This window comes from Scophthalmus maximus, chromosome 9, assembly GCF_022379125.1.
Source record: "Scophthalmus maximus strain ysfricsl-2021 chromosome 9, ASM2237912v1, whole genome shotgun sequence".
In the NCBI taxonomy this organism is placed as follows: Eukaryota; Metazoa; Chordata; class Actinopteri; order Pleuronectiformes; family Scophthalmidae; genus Scophthalmus; species Scophthalmus maximus.
In genome coordinates this window covers 24,580,001-24,601,795 of record NC_061523.1, presented here as the reverse complement: position 1 = coordinate 24,601,795, position 21,795 = coordinate 24,580,001, and the positions used below count along the sequence as shown (strand labels likewise).

General features: G+C 44.9%; 1 protein-coding gene and 1 long non-coding RNA gene across 3 annotated transcripts in view; both read left to right on the top strand.

The window, feature by feature from the left end:
• The first annotated feature begins 194 nt into the window (after positions 1–194).
• On the top strand, positions 195–4,158 carry LOC118319676. Its single transcript, XR_004796073.2, has 2 exons — positions 195–1,579; positions 1,816–4,158. It is a non-coding gene; the product is annotated as an uncharacterized LOC118319676 (long non-coding RNA).
• A 1,654-nt stretch (positions 4,159–5,812) lies between these two features.
• Positions 5,813–21,795, top strand: part of nfkb1 (nuclear factor of kappa light polypeptide gene enhancer in B-cells 1) — a 16,574-nt gene continuing 591 nt past the window's right edge. The window contains exons 1-24 of one of the 2 annotated variants that reach the window (XM_035650516.2): positions 5,813–6,104; positions 7,611–7,654; positions 8,574–8,655; positions 9,813–9,853; positions 11,171–11,269; positions 14,386–14,537; positions 14,616–14,779; positions 14,907–15,065; positions 16,353–16,457; positions 17,384–17,475; positions 17,561–17,699; positions 18,207–18,386; positions 18,478–18,588; positions 18,818–18,946; positions 19,159–19,288; positions 19,444–19,558; positions 19,713–19,917; positions 20,047–20,216; positions 20,338–20,440; positions 20,655–20,779; positions 21,036–21,105; positions 21,315–21,478; positions 21,557–21,680; positions 21,758–21,795. The exon at positions 21,758–21,795 is cut by the window's right edge and continues 591 nt beyond it. In XM_035650516.2, coding sequence (XP_035506409.2) covers positions 7,616–7,654; positions 8,574–8,655; positions 9,813–9,853; positions 11,171–11,269; positions 14,386–14,537; positions 14,616–14,779; positions 14,907–15,065; positions 16,353–16,457; positions 17,384–17,475; positions 17,561–17,699; positions 18,207–18,386; positions 18,478–18,588; positions 18,818–18,946; positions 19,159–19,288; positions 19,444–19,558; positions 19,713–19,917; positions 20,047–20,216; positions 20,338–20,440; positions 20,655–20,779; positions 21,036–21,105; positions 21,315–21,478; positions 21,557–21,680; positions 21,758–21,795 — 2,736 coding nt within the window. In that variant the 5' untranslated portion in view covers positions 5,813–6,104; positions 7,611–7,615. Of the gene's footprint in view, positions 6,105–6,517; positions 6,721–7,610; positions 7,655–8,573; positions 8,656–9,812; positions 9,854–11,170; positions 11,270–14,385; positions 14,538–14,615; positions 14,780–14,906; positions 15,066–16,352; positions 16,458–17,383; positions 17,476–17,560; positions 17,700–18,206; positions 18,387–18,477; positions 18,589–18,817; positions 18,947–19,158; positions 19,289–19,443; positions 19,559–19,712; positions 19,918–20,046; positions 20,217–20,337; positions 20,441–20,654; positions 20,780–21,035; positions 21,106–21,314; positions 21,479–21,556; positions 21,681–21,757 lie in introns of those variants that run through there. The other variant, XM_035650517.2, reaches the window with a different exon arrangement.

The following is a 21,795-nucleotide window of genomic DNA, read 5'->3' as shown; positions in this document are numbered from 1 at the left end:
TCAGTCACCGCCTGAGGAGCAGCCATGTTGGATCAGTCACCGCCTGAGGAGCAGCCATGTTGGATCAGTCACCGCCTGAGGAGCAGCCATGTTGGATCAGTCACCGCCTGAGGAGCAGCCATCTTGGATCAGTCACCGTCTGAGGAGCAGCCATGTTGGATCAGTCACCGCCTGAGGAGCAGCCATGTTGGATCAGTCACCGCCTGAGGAGCAGCCATGTTGGATCAGTCACCGCCTGAGGAGCAGCCATCTTGGATCAGTCACCGTCTGAGGAGCAGCCATGTTGGATCAGTCACCGCCTGAGGAGCAGCCATGTTGGATCAGTCGGTCCAGGTCCAGTTGGCATCACGTTTACATCCTGCTGACGAAACACTTACTTTAGTTACACAATTCACAATAACCACGGTTCATATTTAGCATCTAAAGTTGACTTATTTTTTTCACATAAAAGCTTGTAAGTATCTAAAACGTTCATCGTGGAATTTCTGCATCTATTTTGGGAAAGAGCTGATGTTGAGTTTTGACAATTTCCCAGTATGGATAAGCTTCAGAGAGTATTTAAGAGAGGTTGTTGACTGTATACAGTCTGTACAGTACGTATGAGTGAACTCAGTGTCAGTTTCTAACTGTAAAAACTTCAGTTTTTAAAAATAATGTGCAGCTATAGAGTAATTCCGCATGAGGGCAACCACATTACTATTTCTTCTTCTTCTTCTTGTGTGAAGTCCGTCCGTAACGTTGGTTTTTCCAAATAGCAGAGGACGACGTGGATGTTGTGGTGAAGCTCCGCGAAGCGAATGAGCACAACAATCTAACAAGGAGGAGATTCAGCGTGAAGGGACGGATCCGTTTGAACGAGACGTTCGCTGGAGATACAGTTCGTACGTCAGCAGCTTCACGTTAACATTCAGACTCTGAAGAAACTTTTAGTTTGGCAACAACATCAACTGTTGGGAGGATTTACATACATTCATAAGCTGCTGTCATATTTGAATTCAGTATCTTCATCTCAACTGCGTGGTTTAACGAAATATGACCATTTCTTTCCAGATGCATCCCGTTAAAGTTTAAACAAACTGGTCCATCAAAGAAATGAATCATGTCGTGTTCACGTGTTCAGGCTCTTTCAGGAAGCTCCTTGTTCACAAGTTGTGACACGCGTCTTCACGTTTCAGAAAAGTGAGGCGGCGGTAGAAGTTCATTCTTCATGTTGGATGATGGAAGTTGATATATTGGAGTCTCATCTTTGATCCTCTCCTCGTATCTCTTGCTCAACTATTAGCTCCTGTACTCTTGTATTTGTGTTGCTGTCGTCACGACGTCTCATCCCTCGAACTTCACACATCGTAACCACGACCTCACCAGTTCCACTTGAAGGCAGCGCTCGCCTCTTTTCTCCTTTCTGTCGTTGACGGCAGCAGAGAGCTGGTGGTGCTGGTGTCGACTGTGACAGTGTCCGCTACCTCTCAGCTGATGGAAACGTTGCTAATGGAGCCAAAGTCCGACCTGCTCAGCTGGAGAAGGACGTGTGGCTTCGGTCTCACCACAGAATGTTCCAGTTCCATCTGGTGCCGTTCGGGTTAGTTCTTACCAAAGCTAATAAATGTGCTAAAACAAATCTAAACAGTAAATATGGAGATTATAGATAAGCAGATGAGGCTATGTGGAGCGAACTCGACAATTCAGTAAATCCTTTTTAATTGTGAAAAACAAAATATTATTATTCAATTGAAGAAGTGATTTTTAGTTGAAGTGGAAGATTTTTTTTCAATTTGGTGCACATTATTTGGCATTTATTTGAGTCCAAATTTTCAGATTTCTCACCTTCTAAAGACGAGTTCCAGTTGATGCTCCGACAGAAACTCTGACTTCCTCCACACTCCCAGAGACGAAGGAGACCAGGGTCTTCGTGTCGAAGGTCCCAGCTCTGTGTGACAACTGTTGTAATATTTACTAAATATTACAACATATACAACAAATATTAATATTTACTAAATATTTCAACATGTCAAAATGTAAGATCCATATTAACTGATTCATTTCTTTGTTGTTTTTCTTTTGGTGCTGGAAAATCATTTGTTGTAGTTTTGTGCTTGACTCAAGATTCGAAGATCCTATTTGTTGTTCAAAGCCTCAAACCAAAGTTCTGTGATATTTCATATAACATTTACTGTAGTAGATTAAGTTTCAGGCTTTGAACAAACAGAGGGTCTGAGATCAGTGGCATCAACTGATCACTGGACGTGTGTGTGTGTGTGTGTGTGTGTGTGTGTGTGTGTGTGTGTGTGTGTGTGTGTGTGTGTGTGTGTGTGTGTGTGTGTGTGTGTGTGTGTGTGTGTGTGTGTGTGTGTGTGTGTGTGTGTGTGTGTGTGTGTGTGTGTGTGTCCGTGTGTGTGTCCGTGTGTGTGTCCGTGTGTGTGTGTGTGTGTGCTGACAGTAGGATGTAGCTGTTAAACTGTACAGATGTAAGATATTGTCTAAGTGACGTACTGTAGTTCTGCCTCCACGTGGAGCTCAGTGTTGTTTTCGTCTCCTCGTTCACACGGAGACCGTTTGCTGCCATTTCTACGTTTGTTTCAGGCGTATGAAAATCTGATTTCACAAACTTCAGAGTTGATGCAGAGGGAGAATGAATCCGTCAGTCAGAGTTTACGTCTAGGATGCGTCTAAGAAACTCAGAATTCTGTACATCCATTACATGTTGAAAAGCTTAGAAAATCTTTGATTTCAGTTTGACTGATTATTTTGAGATGTTGAACCTGATGTGTGAAACTTATTTTTCACTTGGTCCATTAATCTCCAGCTCCAGGTCGTTTTGAATCATAAATTAAAAACACTCGGTTTTCATCCGTCATCATTCAGCCTGTGAAACCATGAAAGTTGCTGAAGAGTTTTCAAATGTCTTGAGTCCTCAAAGATCCTGAAATACACAAGTTTAAGTATAATCTGGATATATAAGATGGGTATGTAACAGGTGATGAAAGTGGACTGTGGAAGTTCTGCTTCTCTGGTTTTCAGGAGTATAAAGTACAAAGATCTGAAAGATTCACGAGCTGCAGCTTCGTCCTCACAGTTAAAAGTTGTTATTCAGTTATTTTTCTTACTGATAAATTATTAGATTAAATAACTGATTGTCTCAGCTGCCAACATGGACTCTGACAGTTCCTCTGTCCTCCAGCAGGGGGCCTGGGGTCGTAATTAATCCATCATATGAGATCTGTGTGGCAGAACCCGACAATTATTTTCTTTATCAATACATCTGATCGCTAATTATCGATTCAGTTCAGTTTATAAAAAGTACAAAAATTGTGAAAAATTCAATTTTGAGATGTTGATTTCAACAAATCGAATAATCAACATTCAATAATTCATATTTCTGCTCTGGAGTCCTGGTCGGAGTAACTGCCATGTTCAGCGGGAGCCAGCAGGGGGCAGCAGGGGCCCAAGAACCGTTTTTTATCCAGTAGAATTAAAAAATTACGTTTGTACAGAACATAATCTTTCATATTAAAATATGTGACTGCTTTTAAACTGTGCATTGATGAAGGATTAAATATTCTTGATCCTTCACCTTGAATTTTTCAAAATCCTGAGTTTTCTTTTCTTTTCTTGTTTTCTTGCCAAACTGTCAGCCGCACAACAACCTGCCACAAACTCCGCCCCTTCGTTCTGCTGAATGTTAAAAATTGTGCTTTAAAGTGGCGTCCCTGCTTCTCGGCGTCCGTAGTGCCTCGTAGCGTCCGGCTGTCGTGTCGATGTTGCGCCCCCCGGTGGCGGTCGGTCTGGTGGCGTCTGCAGCGGGACGCTCCGCCGGCCTCTGGTGGGCGGGGTCATGTCCGGCGGCGTGGGCCGAGCTAACGTGCCTCCGGATCGTTGCTGTAACGCAGTTCAGTTTTTACCTGGAGTTTTATTGAACAGATGATAATGTATATTTTTGCAGTTTTTTTTTTTTAGTTTCCACTGTAAAGTTTTAACTGTAAATTGCACTAATTATTTTAAAGATGATCTTAGATGTGACGTTCAGGTTCTTATTATTGTTGTAATAACTTAAGCTAAATATATATCAAACATTAACGTATATATATATATATATATATATATATGTTTAAATATGATTCTTGTGTGTTTATTCACAATAAACTTAAGATCATCTAAGAATTAATGATGTGCTGTGTGAGTTTTTGTGAATCAAAAACACAATTTTTTACAGATTAATTTTTTTTAAATGCTCTGTTACAACGAAGTCAATAATATAAGACTAGTGATCATTATTAACAACTATCGGAAGCTCTGTCTTCTTTAACTTCCCTCTGGCGCCATCAGCAGGTCAAACGTCTCACTGATCACGTTCCCCTGAGGATGAACTGTTTTAGTTCTGCTCGTAGCGCCACCGTCAGGTCAACTTGTTAACTTTTATATCATCATCTGCTGCTGTTGTGATTCTACAAAATGTTATTTACGCTTGTTAGCAGCTAATGTTCAATTAAAGATTTAACTTAAACGTCCAAACAGCGTCTCATGACACGTCACCAACGGGCAAGAAAAGTATTCAGGACTTCTTTGAAAAAAATTTAAGATTTTCAAACGCTTCAGGCTGCATGGTGGTGTAGTGGTTAGCACCTTCGCCTCACAGCAAGAAGGTTCTGGGTTCGAATCCCGGTTCAACCAGGGCCTTTCTGTGTGCAGTTTGCATGTTCTCCCCGTGTGTGTGTGGGTTCTCTCCTGGTTCTCTCCTGGTTCTCTCCAGGTTCTCCATCTTCCTCCCACAGTCCAGAGACATGCAGAATGGGGTCAGGTTCATTGGAGACTCTAAATTGACTGTAGGTGTGAATGTGAGAGTGAATGGTTGTCCGTCTGTACGTGGCTCTGTGATAGGCTGGGACCTGTCCAGGGTGAACCCCACCTCTCGCCCAATGTTAGCTGGGATTGGCTCCAGCGACCCCCCGCGACCCTTGAATGGATAAAGCGGTAGACGATGAATGAATGAAAACGCTTCATGTTTTTTATGGAACTGAAATCAATATTTTTCAAAGACTTTTCGGGAGCGACAGCTGTGGGCTGGTTCTCGTGTCGAAGTGTTTCCCTGTTTGACCAGCAGGTGGCGCGAGGTCAACGACTTGAACCAGAGATGTTGAAGATGAAGAAGAGGAGTCACTCTGACTGTAAATATGATGTTTGAGTTTTTTGATTTTTTATTTATTTTGTCGTGTTTTGTTTGGTCTCAGGATTTTTTATTTGACTATTTATTTTATTGTTTAGAGTTTTAAATCGCAGAATCTGATAGTTTATTTCATAATTTAGATTATTATTTTAAGATCATGATTTATTTCAGATTTCAGATTTTTAAATATCAAAATTCTTTTAACAAATTTGACTTTTCCGTCTCACAATCTTATTTATTATTACAACAAAATCTCATAAATTTGAGCCTTAATTTGATAATTTTTACTTTTTTATTTTAAAGTCACGACTACCTTTTTGTCTCCCATGTTCCATTTGAGGGCAGGACAGTAACAGCCACAGCCTTTTAACGAAGATTAATATTCATAAAATGAAAGGGCCCATATTGTCAATTGACATTTCCCTGTCTTTTTTCATAATAAATAAGATCTTGGGTCTGTAAGTACAGTAAAAGTGTCAAAACGGTCAATAAACAGACAAATACACAGTCTACATTCAGCAAAACTTCAAATAAAACACCACAAAGGTAAAAATATGGGACCTGTTTAATGTTAAGCTGACACACTTTTTGTCCTCGGGAGTGAGACCTCTTGGTGTTTCAGCCTCTCTGTGACGGGGCGTGACGTCAGAGGGAATTTCCAGGGGGAAGGAGACAAAGTGAAGATCCGAGTCGAGTCCGGACTCACCTGCAGGAACCTTCCGTCTCTGTTCGTCCTCGTCGTCCTCTCGGATTAAACGTCTTCTTCCTGCGTCCGAGCTGTGATGACGCGCTGCTGACCTGTCCCGGTCCTGGTCCCGGTCCTGGTCCCGGTCCTGGTCCCGGTCCTGGTCCCGGTCCCGGTCCCCGGTCCCGCGGGGACATGTCGAGGTGATGAAGTGAAGCGGACTCGAGGACCGTCACCTGGTTCAGTTCACCTGAGCAGGTAACTGCACGTTCATCAGAAACACTTTGACGTGACATCAGTGAGTGTTCGCTGCTGCGCTGTCACTCACTTCCTTGTTGGCCAGGTAACGTCGAGGAGTCGCACCAGACTCCGGGCTGAAAATGGGAACTTGAACTTTTCTTTCGCGTTAGCAAATATATGCAGGTATCACACCAGCAATAAATATGTGTTTTATATTAATGGAAAGCCGCTGGTTTATTCGGCATATTTGTGTCCAACATTAAATGATAGTTTTTGACATAATCTTGACTTTTGCTGCGGTGGTCGCGCCTGGTTTCCGCCCACCTCGTTTCGTCGGCAGCGGAAGTGAGTGTGACAGCACGCGCTTCAACTTTGATTAAAAGTGACGTTTTATGTTTGTGTTTGTCCCACTCGTCATAAACATGCGCGAGTTCAACCGACTTGAGGATTCTTTCATTCACATCGAGCTCCAGGTTAAACGAGACGATCTGTGACCGGAGTCTGGTTCGACGGTTCGCGTGTGGAGCGCGCGGTGCCGACTAGCTCCCGGTGTTAGCCCGGAGAGGTGGCGGCTGGAGGCGGTTCTGTCCGGCTACACGAAGCGAACCGTCGGGTCGAAGTGTGTCACTGGTCGGTCGGTAACAACCGTTTGTTTTAAACGTTAAAACAACAACTTTCGCTTAAACGACGTGAACTGCTCCAACAGCCCGGTAGTGCTAACTGTTAGCAGCTAGCATGCTTCATCAGCGGCGCGTTCACGTGAGACCGGGACGGGAACGCGCCGCTGCCAAACAGCAACAAGTGTCAGTGATCGATTTATCAATAATCAATCATGAGGAACGAGTTTTAGTGTAGTTAACTGAAACACGAGATATATAATTGTTGTTATTATTATTATTTATCCTTGAACATATTCACCTCATCCATACACAAAATAATCACTTATATTCACAAATAAATGAACTGACGTGATTAGTGAATTCATCGATTCGTTGATTGACACATTAAATTAGTCAAAAAGTTACTTTTTAAACTTTATTTTAAAATAATTAGGGGCGACTGGGGCAGAATCCATCCTCCCTTTACTCTTCACCAACGCCCAAGCCATCGTTCATGTTTGTGTTATCGCTATAAGATCTGTCTCGATGATCTGATCCCTTCACAAAGGTTGGTTCACTTAAAACAAAATACTTACAGACAAAAATGTATCTCCATTCTTTATTTCAGATTTCCACCACACATCTTTGAAACTTTACTGTGTAATTAATAATAATAATAATAAAAATGATTATTATCATTAGTTTTATTATTTAATAGTATTATTTTTGATTGTAATTTTATTCACAGCACAAACAATTGATAAAGACAATAAATGTCATATGTCGTGACAATGAAATAACAGTGGAATAACATTTTGATAAGGCGACCCTGTGATAATGCGCCCCTATGATGTGATAATGCGTCCATGTGATAATGACTGAGTAACGTGTTAAATCTGAGATGTTTTGTGTTTGACCTCTGCAGACACGATGGCTGGAGACGAGCATTACCTTCACACGAACAACCAGGTAAACTCACCTGTCTGCTTCAGTCTGACGTTGCTCAGGAAACTGATCTGTCGTCCAGCAGCCACGACATTTCACTGTAAAGCATTCTGCTGTAACTTGAGTCTCAGTTGATCCTGGACGTCCAGTTTCCAGTGCGTCCAAACTGATAAAGATAAAGTTCAGGGTCAGACTCTGAACGGCCAGAAGGCCTCGATCATCTGATCCCAGATGGCGCCCCACACGTAGTGAAGGGAGTGGTTAGATCCAGGAGTTTTAACCTTTTCAATATTTTTTTAAGGAATTATTATTCAGATCTGCCAATAAAAAAGGCACATTAGTGGTGTTTAGATTATAATCAAGATTATTATCTGGATTCACATGATCATGATCAAAATGAACTGTATCTTGAAAAAAATCAAATCTACATAATAATCCTGTTGTAGAAAATAATTTGATCCACATGAAAAACTGAATCTAGATGATAATCTAATCTACATTACCATACTCTGGATCCATAAATTGAATTGGTTCTATATAATAATCTGATCTACACGATAACGTGAATCTAGATAATAATCTGGACCCGAAATTATAATCTGATTCAAATATTAATCCACAGCCACATAATGAACTGGTTGTAGATAACAATCTGATCTAGATAATGATCTGGATCTCGCTGATCCACATAATGTACTGGATCTAAATAATTTGATCCAAACAATAATCTGGATCACCAACATTATAATCTGATCCAAATATTAACACAGAGTCCCATCATGATCTGGAATTACATAATGAGCTACTTCTAGATAATTTGATAAAGAAACTAGTACTAGCACTCTTCAGGCTCCAACATGAACGTTTAAATTAATATGAATCATCACTAGAATGGATCAATAAATGTATTTCTGACGTCACAGAGTTTTGTTTTCTCCTGCAGATCTTCGACAACATCATGAACGACCAGTTGTGGGAGTTCCCACATTTTCCTGTCGTGTCTCAGACGACGTCTGGGAGAACTGGTGAGACTCATTTCTCTCTTCCTGTCAGTAAATATCAAATCGTCAGTCTGGAGCTGGAAAGAGTCAAATCTCGGTGTCACTGCAGAACTCCACAGAGGATCTGGATATTTCCAAGTTTCATTTAACGTTCTGATCAGTAACTGTCCGCAGCTGCTGTCGCTTTCTTTATATTTCATCGCAGCGTGTTTTATTTTTATTCATTACTTACTTTTTATTTCAGAGCTGTCGCCATCAGCTCCGTGTGAAACATTGTCTGGTGTTAGTGGAGCGTTGACGGTGAACTTCTCTTCCCTGTTCATCACCTGACGTTCGACCGACAACCTGGTTGTGTTTGTGGATGTTGTGTGGAGACGTGTCGAAGCTGTAGTGAAGCCACACGTCCTCATGCTGAAAGTGAACAAAGTGGAAGCTCAGTGTGAAACAGATGTCGACTTTCCTCTTCTGGAAAAAGAATGTTCAGAGTTTATATATAAACTCAAATGAAAAGTGAAAGAGAGTGAATTTCCTGACGCTCTCACTTCTCTGTTTCTGTCTGTTTGTAATGTGTTGTATGTCTTTGTCATATTGTGTGGTAGATTTGTTATATGTCCCTTTGTTGTAGTTTCATGTTGTTAACCACAGAGCGGCGGGTCGCTCTGTCACAGGATCTTTATTTTACCCCGTACACACTGATATTCAAGCCCCGCCTCTTTTAAAGGAGCGCTCCTCTTGTCCTCCGCTCGTCCGTCGTCTCCAGAGTCCGTGTCGGTTTCGTCTCGGTGACTCCTGGACTCGGTTAGCCTAGCTTAGCACAAAGACTGGAAGTAAAGGGAAACCGTTAGCAAAGGGAAAACCTCTTCCTTCTTCCTAACCCTTGAATCTGTTTGATTCACAGGAAATACATTCAAGAGCAGGTTTCCATGACACTCTAATGACCCCATGACCTTTACCGTAGCGCCACCTTCAGGACGGTTTTAACTCTGCTGCTGTCAATAGATGGATCAGATGAAAATATATGTCCAGTGTGACGTCTTCATACGTCTCGTTGGCTCCTGAAAGATTATTCTGATGAAAAATGTAATGTTTTTGACAAGTGATTGAGCATGAGTTATGAGTCTTATTGGCAATAAATTTATTAATGGACTAATGTTTGTGTGACGTTGTGTCTCTGTTTCCAGGTGACGGGCCGTACCTGCAGATCCTGGAGCAGCCGAAGCAGGTAACTGTGTTTTGTTTACATTTTATATATGAAAAAAAAATTGTGATTTCTCCAATCTGGTTGATAAACAACTAGAAAATAAGATATATTATTTCACTGATTTCTTTTATGATTGAACAGAGCCAAGATTTTTAATTCAACTTTATTTTACACACAAAGAAAAACATCTGAGGAGCTGAAACCACAGAATATTTTGTCTAAAATATAACTGAAACTATTTGTGATTTCTGTCAATCAATAAACAGACTATTCTCTGCAGCTCCGGTTTCAGACATCCGGATTAATAATCAGTTCCAGTGTGATGTCACAGACTCTGAGCGTCATGACGTCATTCTCATGATGTAATATTATCTATAAAAGGTTGAATGAGATATTTGACGTGAGCTTTGTGTTTCGATGGAAACTGAGTCACTCAGCCTCCGACTCCTCCAAAGTAAATGTCAGTCTCATTTTCCATCTTCACAAAACCAGAGTGAAAGTCCTGACCCCTCCTCGTCATCACACGATCTGCTCTCTGCTTTCTGATTTGAGAGAAAATCCCTCATTTGTTTTTTAAAAAAAACATGACGTCTGCAGCAAACTGACATTCACGTTCATCATGTTAATTTGGGTTATGACTTGACTCTGATGTTCAGTGAACACATCAGCTCCTCTTTCACAGACTCTGTCTCTTTAAGGCCCCGCCCTCCCAATGAAGCCCAGTCTGCTCTGATTGGCCCACTGGCTGCACTCTGTTGTGATTGGTCAACCGCTTCCAGCGCGTGTAGGAAGTGTCGGCCTCCGACAGCGAGCGCTGTGCCTTGCTTTGTTAGGAGGCGTGGCCATATTGCAGCTGGGCGTGTCTTATGCAAATGTGGGGCATCACTGTGATGTCATGTAGAAGGAGGAGGAGCCCCAGTGTGTCATTTTTGTAATTTTCTGGCGGAATCTGGTGGTAAAGTGTCAAACCACAACCAACTAAGAACCCAACAGGGGACACTTTATGGTGGCGCACGGCTGATTCCATTTCCAGCAGTGTCTGAAAATTCAACGTGAACGCGACGTATTCTGGACGTTTAGTTCAACAACCGTATTCAACACGACGTAGAAACATGGAGGCTCACACGGAGGTCGGTCCACCTCATGTGACTATATTTAACTCTTATATGAACAGAGTTATGGACAAGATATTCTAGTTCTATGAATAAGTTCTTCTAAATATTAAACACTGTAGCTTTTACGTTCAGTTAAAGGAAACATGAAGTTCTTCAGCTCTGTGGTTATAATAAAATAAACTGTGTGCGTGCGTGTGTGTGTGTGTGTGTGTCCGTCCTGCAGCGAGGCTTCAGGTTCAGGTACGGTTGTGAAGGTCCGTCTCACGGCGGCCTGCCCGGAGCGTCCAGCGAGAAGAACAGGAAGACCTACCCCACCGTCAAGGTAACACTTCCTGACGCTCGTCTTCCTCTCTCCTTCTTTCTTTTGTTTTGTTTGTTTGTTTTTTTTTGTTTTTTTGCATAATTACACATAAACTACTTGACAGATTTCCAGTGAACTTGGTGGAAGGATGGAACACGGGGCGAGAAAGAATCCACCTAATGTTGAGGTGGATCCTAGAATTTTAAAATCTTTTTTTAGTGGACTGAGTCGTATCTGAGTTGTGAGATTTGTTGCAGCGTGATTTAATAAAAGAACTGTAGTTGTTGTTCGTGGTGTAGTAGTAGTTGTCCACTGAGTGATGTTCTGGTTACTAAAGTCACCTCTTTCCACCGGTACTGTTTGTGTGGATCCTGTGTCCTGGTTGTTTAGTGGCGTCGCAGCTGAACTGTAACTAACTGTCGTGTTGTTGATGTTTAGTTTGGAGTCTGACGTTCCCACATGTACTGACCAAACCAGAGGAGACGGGAAATCCCCACATTCCTGCTGCAGTCCACCGACTGACTCCGCTGCACATCGCTGTTTTTAAAGTTGGACACGCCCCAACAGAGGTTCATCCGTTCGTCTGTCGTAATATCTGATAAAAGCTCAGAGACAATACTCAGGAATATTCTTTAGAAAATGTCATTTTTTCTTTATTCATATTTTCCTTCAACAGTGGAAAAGTGAAAAAGTTTCTGGATGAGGGAGTCAAAGTTTCTTTCAGGTGAATATTGTCAGTCTGAGATTAGACGGAGTCACACAACAAAGCAGTTGTGGTTTGTCCGGTACGACCAGTGGAACAATGAGGAAGATGATGATGATGACGACGTGTCTGACTCGAATCAGATCTTCCTGTTTAATTTTATAGTGATAGGTGGATCATGGAAATTGATTTGGCAGCATTTCGATGATGGATTAAAAGGTGACATGTTGTGTTATTAGAACCTGTTGACGTGTTGCTTTTCATCCACCGAACAAGTTTAGTTCCTGAACTTATTGAAAGTTATGAAGTGTTGATGCTAAGCTAACATCAACCACCACAGTGAATAACAGTGAGCTTATGAATCCCTCGGTCGTCGTCCATGGAGCTTGAGCTTCTTTACCGCTGGCTGCAGACGTGCTAACGTGCCCTGTTAGCCTGATTCCACAGAGAATAAACCATGGATCCAGATGAAAACAAAGTTGTTGTTGGATGTCTGAAGTTCTACCGACGTTCTACCGACGTTCTTCTGACTGACAGACGCTCCACTGACCGACTGACGTTGTAGTTGAACATAAATGGGTTTTCGTCGGTCTCCTTCAGATCTGCGATCCGACACTTTGTTGGTTTTATGTTTGACGTCAGTGAAATTTCTGCAGAAACAAGTTGAGTTTTTGGGAAAAGAAGCTTCAGAAGAGTCTGCAGGCCCAGACCTGCCCCCCCCCCCCCCCACACACACACACACACACAAACTCTGAGCTTCATGTCTGTTGGGAATTCCCTGTGCTCGACACCCACATGTAATGAGAAGGAAGTGCAATTGAAGGTGTGTGGTTCAGAAGCAGTACATCAGAATTCTTCCTCTGCATTAGTCAGAAAATCTCTTATCATAAAGTCTAAGAGAAGAGATTCACCGTCAGCTGATATCAACCACCTGCGACCTCCGACCTACCGGAAAACATCAGGTATAAGTGGAGAACAAAGAAAGGCAAGAAACCGTCAAACAGCTCAACAAGCCGTGTTTCCAGGAACTCTGCTGCTCTGCTGCGATTGGCCGACAGAACCGGGAAGAGGAAGTGGGCTCGTAATTATTTACTGCTGCAGGCAAATGCCTGCAGTGACATGAAACGCGCGCGCACACACACACACACGCCCAGTAGAAACAGGAACTCAGTTTTTACATCTGATTTCCTTCAATTATTTCGTCTCTGTAACGATGAAGAGACGAGATGATCCATTGAGGGTCTGACAACAGTGAATGTTAGGGTTAATGTGTCATATGAGATTTAATATAATCTGAGACTTTGGACAGGGAAACTTTAGTTTCACATCAGGAGCATTTTGTCTCTGTATTAGTCATAAAACTCGAAGTTTATCTGTATATAAAGACTGAACGTCTTTATATACAGATGACTGTATATGAAGACCATCAGTGACTGTATATAAAGACCATCACTGACTGTATATGAAGACGATCAGAGACTGTATATAAAGACGATCAGTGACTGTATATAAAGACCATCACTGACTGTATATAAAGACCATCAGTGACTGTATGTAAAGACGATCAGTGACTGTATATAAAGACGATCAGTGACTGTATATAAAGACCATCACTGACTGTATATAAAGACCATCAGCGACTGTATATAAAGACGATCACTGACTGTATATAAAGACGATCTTGATCACTGACTGTATATAAAGACGATCACTGACTGTATATAAAGACCATCACTGACTGTATATAAAGACCATCAGCGACTGTATATAAAGACGATCACTGACTGTATATAAAGACGATCACTGACTGTATATAAAGACCATCACTGACTGTATATAAAGACCATCAGCGACTGTATATAAAGACCATCACTGACTGTATATAAAGACCATCACTGACTGTATATAAAGACGATCTTGATCACTGACATTATATAAAGACGATCACTGACTGTATATAAAGACGATCACTGACTGTATATAAAGACGATCTTGATCACTGACTGTATATAAAGACCATCACTGACTGTATATAAAGACGACAACACGTCTTTTCTTCCACTTGTACAAACATGAAGCTGAAATCATGTCGTCATGTCATGTGGAGTCTGTGCAGTAGTGTTTAATGGTATTAAGTCAGTGTCAGCTGTCAATCATGACATCTCAGCCCATCATCATCAACTAACCAATGAGAAGCAAAGTGATCAGAAACATGAACACATGTGTTGGACCCAAGAAGTGGTTCAGGTCCACGTAGACTATGTTTAAACCCAGAACTGTGTGTGTGTGTGTGTGTGTGTGTGTGTGTGTGTGTGTGTGTGTGTGTGTGTGTGTGTGTGTGTGTGTGTGTGTGTGTGTGTGTGTGTGTGTGTGTGTGTGTGTGTGTGTGTGTGTGTGTGTGTGTGTGTGTGTGTGTGGGGGGGGGGGGGTTCAGGTCAGTAACTACCAGGGTCCAGCCCGTGTGGTGGTCCAGCTGGTGACGGCGCTCACCCCCCTCCCTCAGCTTCACGCTCACAGTCTGGTGGGGAAACAGTGTGACAAAGGGATCTGCATCGCCGACCTGCTGCCCAAAGACTCCAACATCAGGTCTGCAGCGCACGCACACACACACACACACATGCACACAGTAATAATCATAGACTTTGTTCTTTGGTCTCGGATCAGTTTCCCAAACCTGGGGATTCTCCATGTGACGAAGAAGAACGTGGTGAAGACTCTGGAGGAGCGGATGAGCGAGGCCGTCAGAATGGGCCACAACTGTGGCGTGTTCATCCACCCCGAGATCGACGCCCTGCAGGGGGAGGTCCGGGTCCCCCGAGAGCTGCACGGTCAGTCCTGCAGTGTGTGTGTGTGTGTGTATGTGTGTGTGTGTGTGTGTGTGTGTGTGTGTGTGTGTGTGTGTGTGTGTTGTCATTGTACTCGTGTCATTAAGCCCCGCCCCCTCTCTCTCTCCAGAGCACCAGCGCAGTGCGATCAGCAGCGCGGCGTCTCTCCAGGCTAAAGAGATGGATCTCAGCGTGGTGCGGCTCATGTTCACCGCGTTCCTCCCCGACAGCGACGGAGGTTTCTCCAGGCGTCTCGAGCCCGTCGTGTCCGAGCCGATCTACGACAGCAGTGAGTCCGGACACGCAGAACACACCGAACACGTTTCTGACGCCACACTGGTCAAATCTCACTCACACTGCTCGTTCTGCTCGTTCTGTCTGAGTCGTGGTTTCATTTCCCTCCTGCTGCTGCTCTGGTTTCCGTTCGCTGCAGCTTCCTCTCAGAAGAAGAAAAAAGCTGCTCCGAGATCAGTTCTGCACTTTCACTTCATCCACATGAAACACGTCGATTCAAACTCAGACTTCTCCGTCACAGCGGTGGACTCAACAAACAAATTGATGAATTGATGAATCGTCAGGAAGTCGACACGAGTGAAGCTCAACACGTAACGTTGGTCCTGAAGAATCAGGACAAAGTCAGACTAAAATCTTGTTTTCAGTTGATGTCTGTTCTGTAGATCGTTGAGAGGGTTCCAGGGGTCAAGTGTCTCAGTGACAGAACTCCTGACAGGAAAACAACGTTCTGGTCCTCAGATGTTTTTATCCAGAAAGATTAATCCAAATATCTGAAAGAAGGTGTGACAACATTAACGGCGCTTTAAGCGATTCTTAGGCAAAACACGTTTTGTGCAAATATTTCCTCATGGCCCGTTAGCTGTCGGTTCTCTGTGTGCACGCCAATCAAATATCTGGGTTTTCGGCTCAGCCCAGGTTCTGTAAATCAAAAACAATATAAATTGTGTAGACCTCACCACACAACATGCGAGTACAGTCTGTAAACATCACTCGTCGACACCTTGGGGTCCGTATTGGTGGGTGGCGCCAGCGTGTGGTGGCGGTTCGAGCGTCAGTCTCGCACACAGAGGACCTGGGTTCACGTCCGGGCCACAACAGGAAAATCCACAGAAACAAGCTTTCTCTAGAATCACAAGGGGCAGTAAGCGATTTTGGACAAAACTTGTTTCTCTCTTTGTTTTTCCTGCTACAGCCGGACCTCGAACCCATGACCGCGGGTACGTGAGTCTGACGCACTAACCACGAGGCCAAGAGTGATGGTTACAAACTGCACTCACAGTGCTGTGAGGAGATGGTCCCCGCACCATTTCTTTTGTTTTCGATTTACAGAACATGGAAGCGACAGCTAACGGACCATGAGGAAATATTCTCTGATTTTTACAAAAGTTTTTTGCTTTAGAATCGCTTTCTAGCCCTTTAATGAAAGGTTGATAAAAAAAGACTTGTGACCTGGAGGAGAGTCTGACCTGTGACCGGACCTGTGACCGGACCTGTGACCGGACCTGTGACGGTCTTGTTCTCTGTGTTTGACCTGGCGACTCTTGTCTTTCTCCCCTCTCAGAGGCTCCGAACGCCTCCAACCTGAAGATCGTGAGGATGGACCGAACTGCCGGCTGCGTGACGGGCGGAGAGGAGGTTTACCTGCTCTGCGACAAAGTCCAGAAAGGTGAGGAGGGGTCGGGTGAGGGAAGGGGGCGGGGTCAGTCGGGAGGTTTTAGATTCCTTCTCTTTGCAGCAGAAAGTCGAGGCCTCATCACCTTGTAGCTCGAGATGACGTCATCAGGTTTTGTTGCGTGAACAGTTGTCATATCTCAAAACTAAACTATTTAAATTGTTCAAATAACTCATGGGAGAGTTAAGAAATATTTTGTGTATCTTGAGATATTTTGGATCAATACGTTTCCTCTTAGATTTATGACACAATTTCAGTACTTATCTTATCTTTTATGGTGGTTTATTGACTCACAGAAGCTTTTAGCTCAGGTTGTACAGAGCTTAAAGACATGAAGCGTTTGAAGATTCTCCAGGAAATGACATCATAGGAGGCAGAAATACCAGAGTAGGAAGTGGAGGAACAGTTCTCAGTTTGAGGACGGATGAATGGATCAGTGATGGATGGATACTGTTACTTTATTGATCCCAAACTGGGAAGTCCTGGTGTTACAGCAGCAGCTAACAGGATCACAACACACCTCACTACACACAAACATATTAGAAAGATAATAAATACAAATATAAAAGTATTAGGAACCGCACATAAAGAATAAAAAAAATAAAGAATGTTCATATCATTGCAAGTTTGTAATTAGCTACCGATGATGTGCATAAGAACCTTCTTCTCTTGATCTGCAGTCTTTTCTTCTTCAGTCCACATCAGTCTGACATAATGAGGAACTTGTGTCTGTGAGCATACAGCTCCACCTGCTGGAAGCTTTTATCATCAATCAGCACAATGATTTTAAACCTTTTAAAATCAGATTTCAGTTGTTTTTTATTGTTGCTGGAAAACTTTACATCAGAGTTTTATCCAAAAAAATATTTATACTTGATCTTTCAGTGTGTGTGTGTGTGTGTGTGTTCTCGTTCGTGCAGATGATATTCAGGTTCGGTTCTATGAAGAAGACGACTCGGGGGTGACCTGGGAGGCTCTGGGTGATTTCTCACCGACCGACGTCCACAGACAGGTTCAGTACGACGAGTTAGCGCGTTAGCAACAAGTACAGCACAGAGGTGCAGCGTTTTCATGCTCGCCTGTTCTCCGCCCGACAGTTCGCCATCGTCTTCAAGACTCCCAAGTACCGGGACCAGAACCTGCAGAGGCCCACGTCAGTGTTCGTACAGCTGAAGAGGAAGTCTGACAACGAGAGCAGCGAGCCCAAACCCTTCACCTACCACCCGCAGATCATAGGTAGGTCGGACGGCTCCGCCCACAGAGGTCAGGGGTCACTGCTGGAAGCCTCATGTGAACTGTGGCAGACTGACCATGAAGCCGTCACACTGAGCTGGTTGTCACTGATGTTCACTATGTAGACGCGCCTCTGGGATTAATCATCGCTCTAATGTGAACGTAGCTTCCAGTCCTCACACTCCATTTCTGTTTCTGTCATCAGAAGAAATAAGCAGACGCTGTGTGTGGCGGCTCACCAACGCCCCCTGTAGTCTGATAGCCCTCATTTGTCTGTAGCATCATGAGGACCAATCAGAAGAGAAGCTACATGTGGCTAATTATCTGTGTCTTATCGGCTAAGTTAGCTTCGCCAGAGCTGCTGGTCCGGACCAAGGATTCTCTAATGTTAGCAACACATAACATTATTATATATTTTTTATATATATATATTATATTTGTTTCATAGACAAAACTTGTGTAAATGTGTTATTCAGAGGAGCAACATGCCTCATGTACCTGTGTGTTCAGACAAGGAGGAGGTGCAGAGGAAGAGGCAGAAGACGTTGCCCAACTTCCACGACTTCAGTGGTCATGGAGGAGGGGGAGGGGGAGGAGGGGGAGGGGGTCTGTACCGAGGAGGGGGAGGAGGAGGAGGACCAGCAGCAGGAGGAGGAGGAGGAGGAGCCCCGGGCTCAGTCGGAGGAGGAGGTAACAGTCGTGTCATAGCGTCAGATGTAATGAACATCTCTGTCTGTAGGCTGTTCTGTTTTGGTCAAAGTGTGTTTGATTTGTCCTCCAGGTTATTACCAGGGTTTTACTACCTACAACTATGGAGGAGGAGGTGGTTTCTCCACAGGATACTCAGCCGGTGTGGGAGGAGGAGGAGGAGGAGGAGGAGGCATCAAACACGGTGAGAACATAACACAAAAATGATGAGCATGATTTGTTTTTTCACTCAAAAGAATAAAGATTATTCTTAATTGGATTAACACATTGTTAACATTGCAAGCTAAGTTACCTATGGTAGCTAAGTCCGAGATGGTGCAAGGCTTATCCAATGTTAGCCAACTTTATTAGCTTTACAAGCTAAGTTTGCTAAGACAAAGAGAAGAAAACTCAAAGTGAACGTTGTGTTGAAGCCTCTGGGAGCGACGCAGGAGACGAAGAGTCGGGGTCGGGGGCCGCACCGCGAGCTCCTGCCCAGACCGGAGGCATGGAGGTCGGGGAGGGGGCCGAGGAGGGAGGGGTCAGAGTGGAGCCAGAACCAGGTGAAAGTCTACTGCTTTTATTCTCACTGAGATTCTAACACTGCGACAGCTGTTTGCTTTTCATATAAGTCACGTTGAAGTACACATAAAAACAAACTCCTGAGTGAGCACGTCCTGCAAATAGTCACCAGGTGTGTGTGCGTGCGTGCATGTGCGTGTGCGTGTGCGTGTGCGCGTGTGCGTGTGTGTGTGTGTGTGTGTGTGTGTTGCAGGTGAGCAGTGGGTTCAGGTGACCAGCAGACAGTTGGACTCTCTCTTTCAGTACTCTGTCACTGGTGACCCGGTGTACCTGCTGGCTCCACAGCGCCCCCTGATGACAGCACAGGACGAGGACGGAGACACGTCAGTACACGCACACACACACACACACACACACACACACACACACACACACACACACACACACACACATGGAAAGCACACCTAAAACTCTCCAGTTGATCCATTTGAAGTTTTTGAGAAGAGTCTGTTCTACGTCTCCTCTCTCCTCCTCTCAGCGGACTCCACCTGGCGGTTCTACACAGCCAGCAGGAGGCGCTGAAGAGTCTGACCCAGGTCGTGTCTGCTCTGCCTGGAGAGGAAGTGCTAAACATGAGGAACCACCTGTACCAGGTACCCGACAAGCACAACGTCACTTTGTGTTCTCTGACTCAGGGCGTAACCACAGCAACAGTGATGTGTTTAACACCTAGAAGATGTCAGTGCGGGCGGAGCCTCGGTTAACGTTCGTGAGCTGTGTCTGTAAATCCGCTCTCCTGTGTCCCAGACTCCTTTGCACCTGGCAGTGATCACGCAGCAGAAGGAAGCTGTGGAGGCGCTGCTGCGGGCCGGCGCCGACCCGACTTTGACGGATCGTCATGGCAACACTGCGCTTCACCTGGCGTCACAGCAGGAAGAAGGAGGAGGGATGATCCAACTTCTACTACAACACAGAGAACTGAGAGGACTGCTGGAGAACAATAACACAGCAGGTACACACACACACACACACACTCAACACAGGCAACACACACACACACACACACACACAAACACACACACACACACACACACACAACAAAACAAAGGGCAGTTGACTGATTTGTCTCCATGGTTGCCAGGTCTGTGTGCGATCCACCTGGCCGTCCTGGCCAATCGGCTCTGTTCTCTCAGGGAGCTGCTGGAGGGCGGGGCCAACGTGGAGGCTCAGGAGCGTGGCTCCGGGCGAACCGCCCTGCACCTCGCCACCGAGACCGACAACGTGTCGCTGGCCGGCTGCCTGCTGCTAGAGGTACCGAGCCGCGTCCAATCAGAGCAGAGCATAGGCATGATTGACGTCTGTAGTTGACGCCCACCTGTCCACACTGATCGGTAAACGTCAGACCAAAGCCTTCCATGTTTTCTGTCGTCAGGGAAACGCCTCGGTGGACTGCTGCACCTTTAACGGCTCCACCCCCCTCCACGTCGCTGTGGGGCGGGGCTCCGTCAAGCTCACCGCTCTCCTGATGGCGGCAGGTAGGAAACAAGAAGATACAGGATTAATGCATTTCCTGTTTGAAATGTGTCGTCTACAATGATTCATTTTTATCATTGTGTTAACGATGTGTAAGACGCTGATGGTCAGACATCGGACAGTTTCTCTCAATACATGATGGTCTATATCGCCTGGTTGATGGTCAGTTGTACACAGCTCCTTCTGATGCATTGTGGGACACTGTGTGACTCTCAGGTGCCGACCCTCAGAAGCAGAACTTTGAGCCGCTCTTCTTCAGAGAGGAGGAGGAGAAGGAGGATGAAGAAGATGAAGGCTACATCCCAGGAACCACTCCTCTCAACATGGCTGCCACCTCGCAGGTACAGAACCTGCGGACTCATGTTCTGATGGAGGTTCTTTGTTCGTACAGAAACAAACAGGTCGTGTCACAGTTTGTCCAGCAGGGGGCAGCAACACTGACATCAGAATGAATAAAAACAACAGACGTGTGTGTGTGTGTGTGTGTGTGTGTGTGTGTGTGTGTGTGTGTGTGTGTGTGTGTGTGTGTGTGTGTGTGTGTGTGTGTGTGTGTGTGTGTGTGTGTGTGTGTGTGTGTGTGTGTGTGTGTGTTTGCAGGTGCTGGAGCTTCTCAATGGTAAAGAGTATGAACCGAAAAGTCCTCACAGGGTCGTCAGACCTCCACAAGGTGAAGACCAAATACACACAAACTTTCTGGAGGGACTGAGGAAACATTATACTGACCTATGGTGTGTGTGTGTGTGTGTGTGTGTGTGTGTGTGTGTGTGTGTGTGTGTGTGTGTGTGTGTGTGTGTGTGTGTGTGTGTGTGTGTGTGTGTGTGTGTGTGTGTGTGTGTGTGTGTGTGTGTGTGTGTGTGTGTGTGTGTGTGTGTGTAGGCGACCTGGCGAGCCTGGATGTGGAGGTGAAGCAGGAAGTGTGTCGTGCTCTGGAGAGTGAAGGATGCTGGGAGACGCTGGCACACAGTCTGGGTCTCGGGATCCTCAACACGGCCTTCAGGCTGAGCCCCTCCCCCGCCAAGACACTGCTGGACAGCTACGAGGTCACACGCACACACGCACGCACACACGCCTCGGTTCCCTCAGTCTCTCGTGACCTCACACTTTGACCCCTGGTGCAGGTTTCGGGCGGGACGGTCAGTGACCTCTTGGCTGCTCTGAGGTCAGCGGGGGAGGGCGGAGCGCTGAGCGTCCTGGAGGAGGCGCTGCATCTCTCTGACGGTGCGGAAACGCCGCCGCCGACAGGTGAGCAGATCGCACGACTCGGTTCCTGTTTGTCGCCATGACGACGAGTCTCTCAGCTGTGGTTTCTCTCTCCACAGTCGAGTGTCTGGGAGCACCGGTCCACGACCTGAAGATG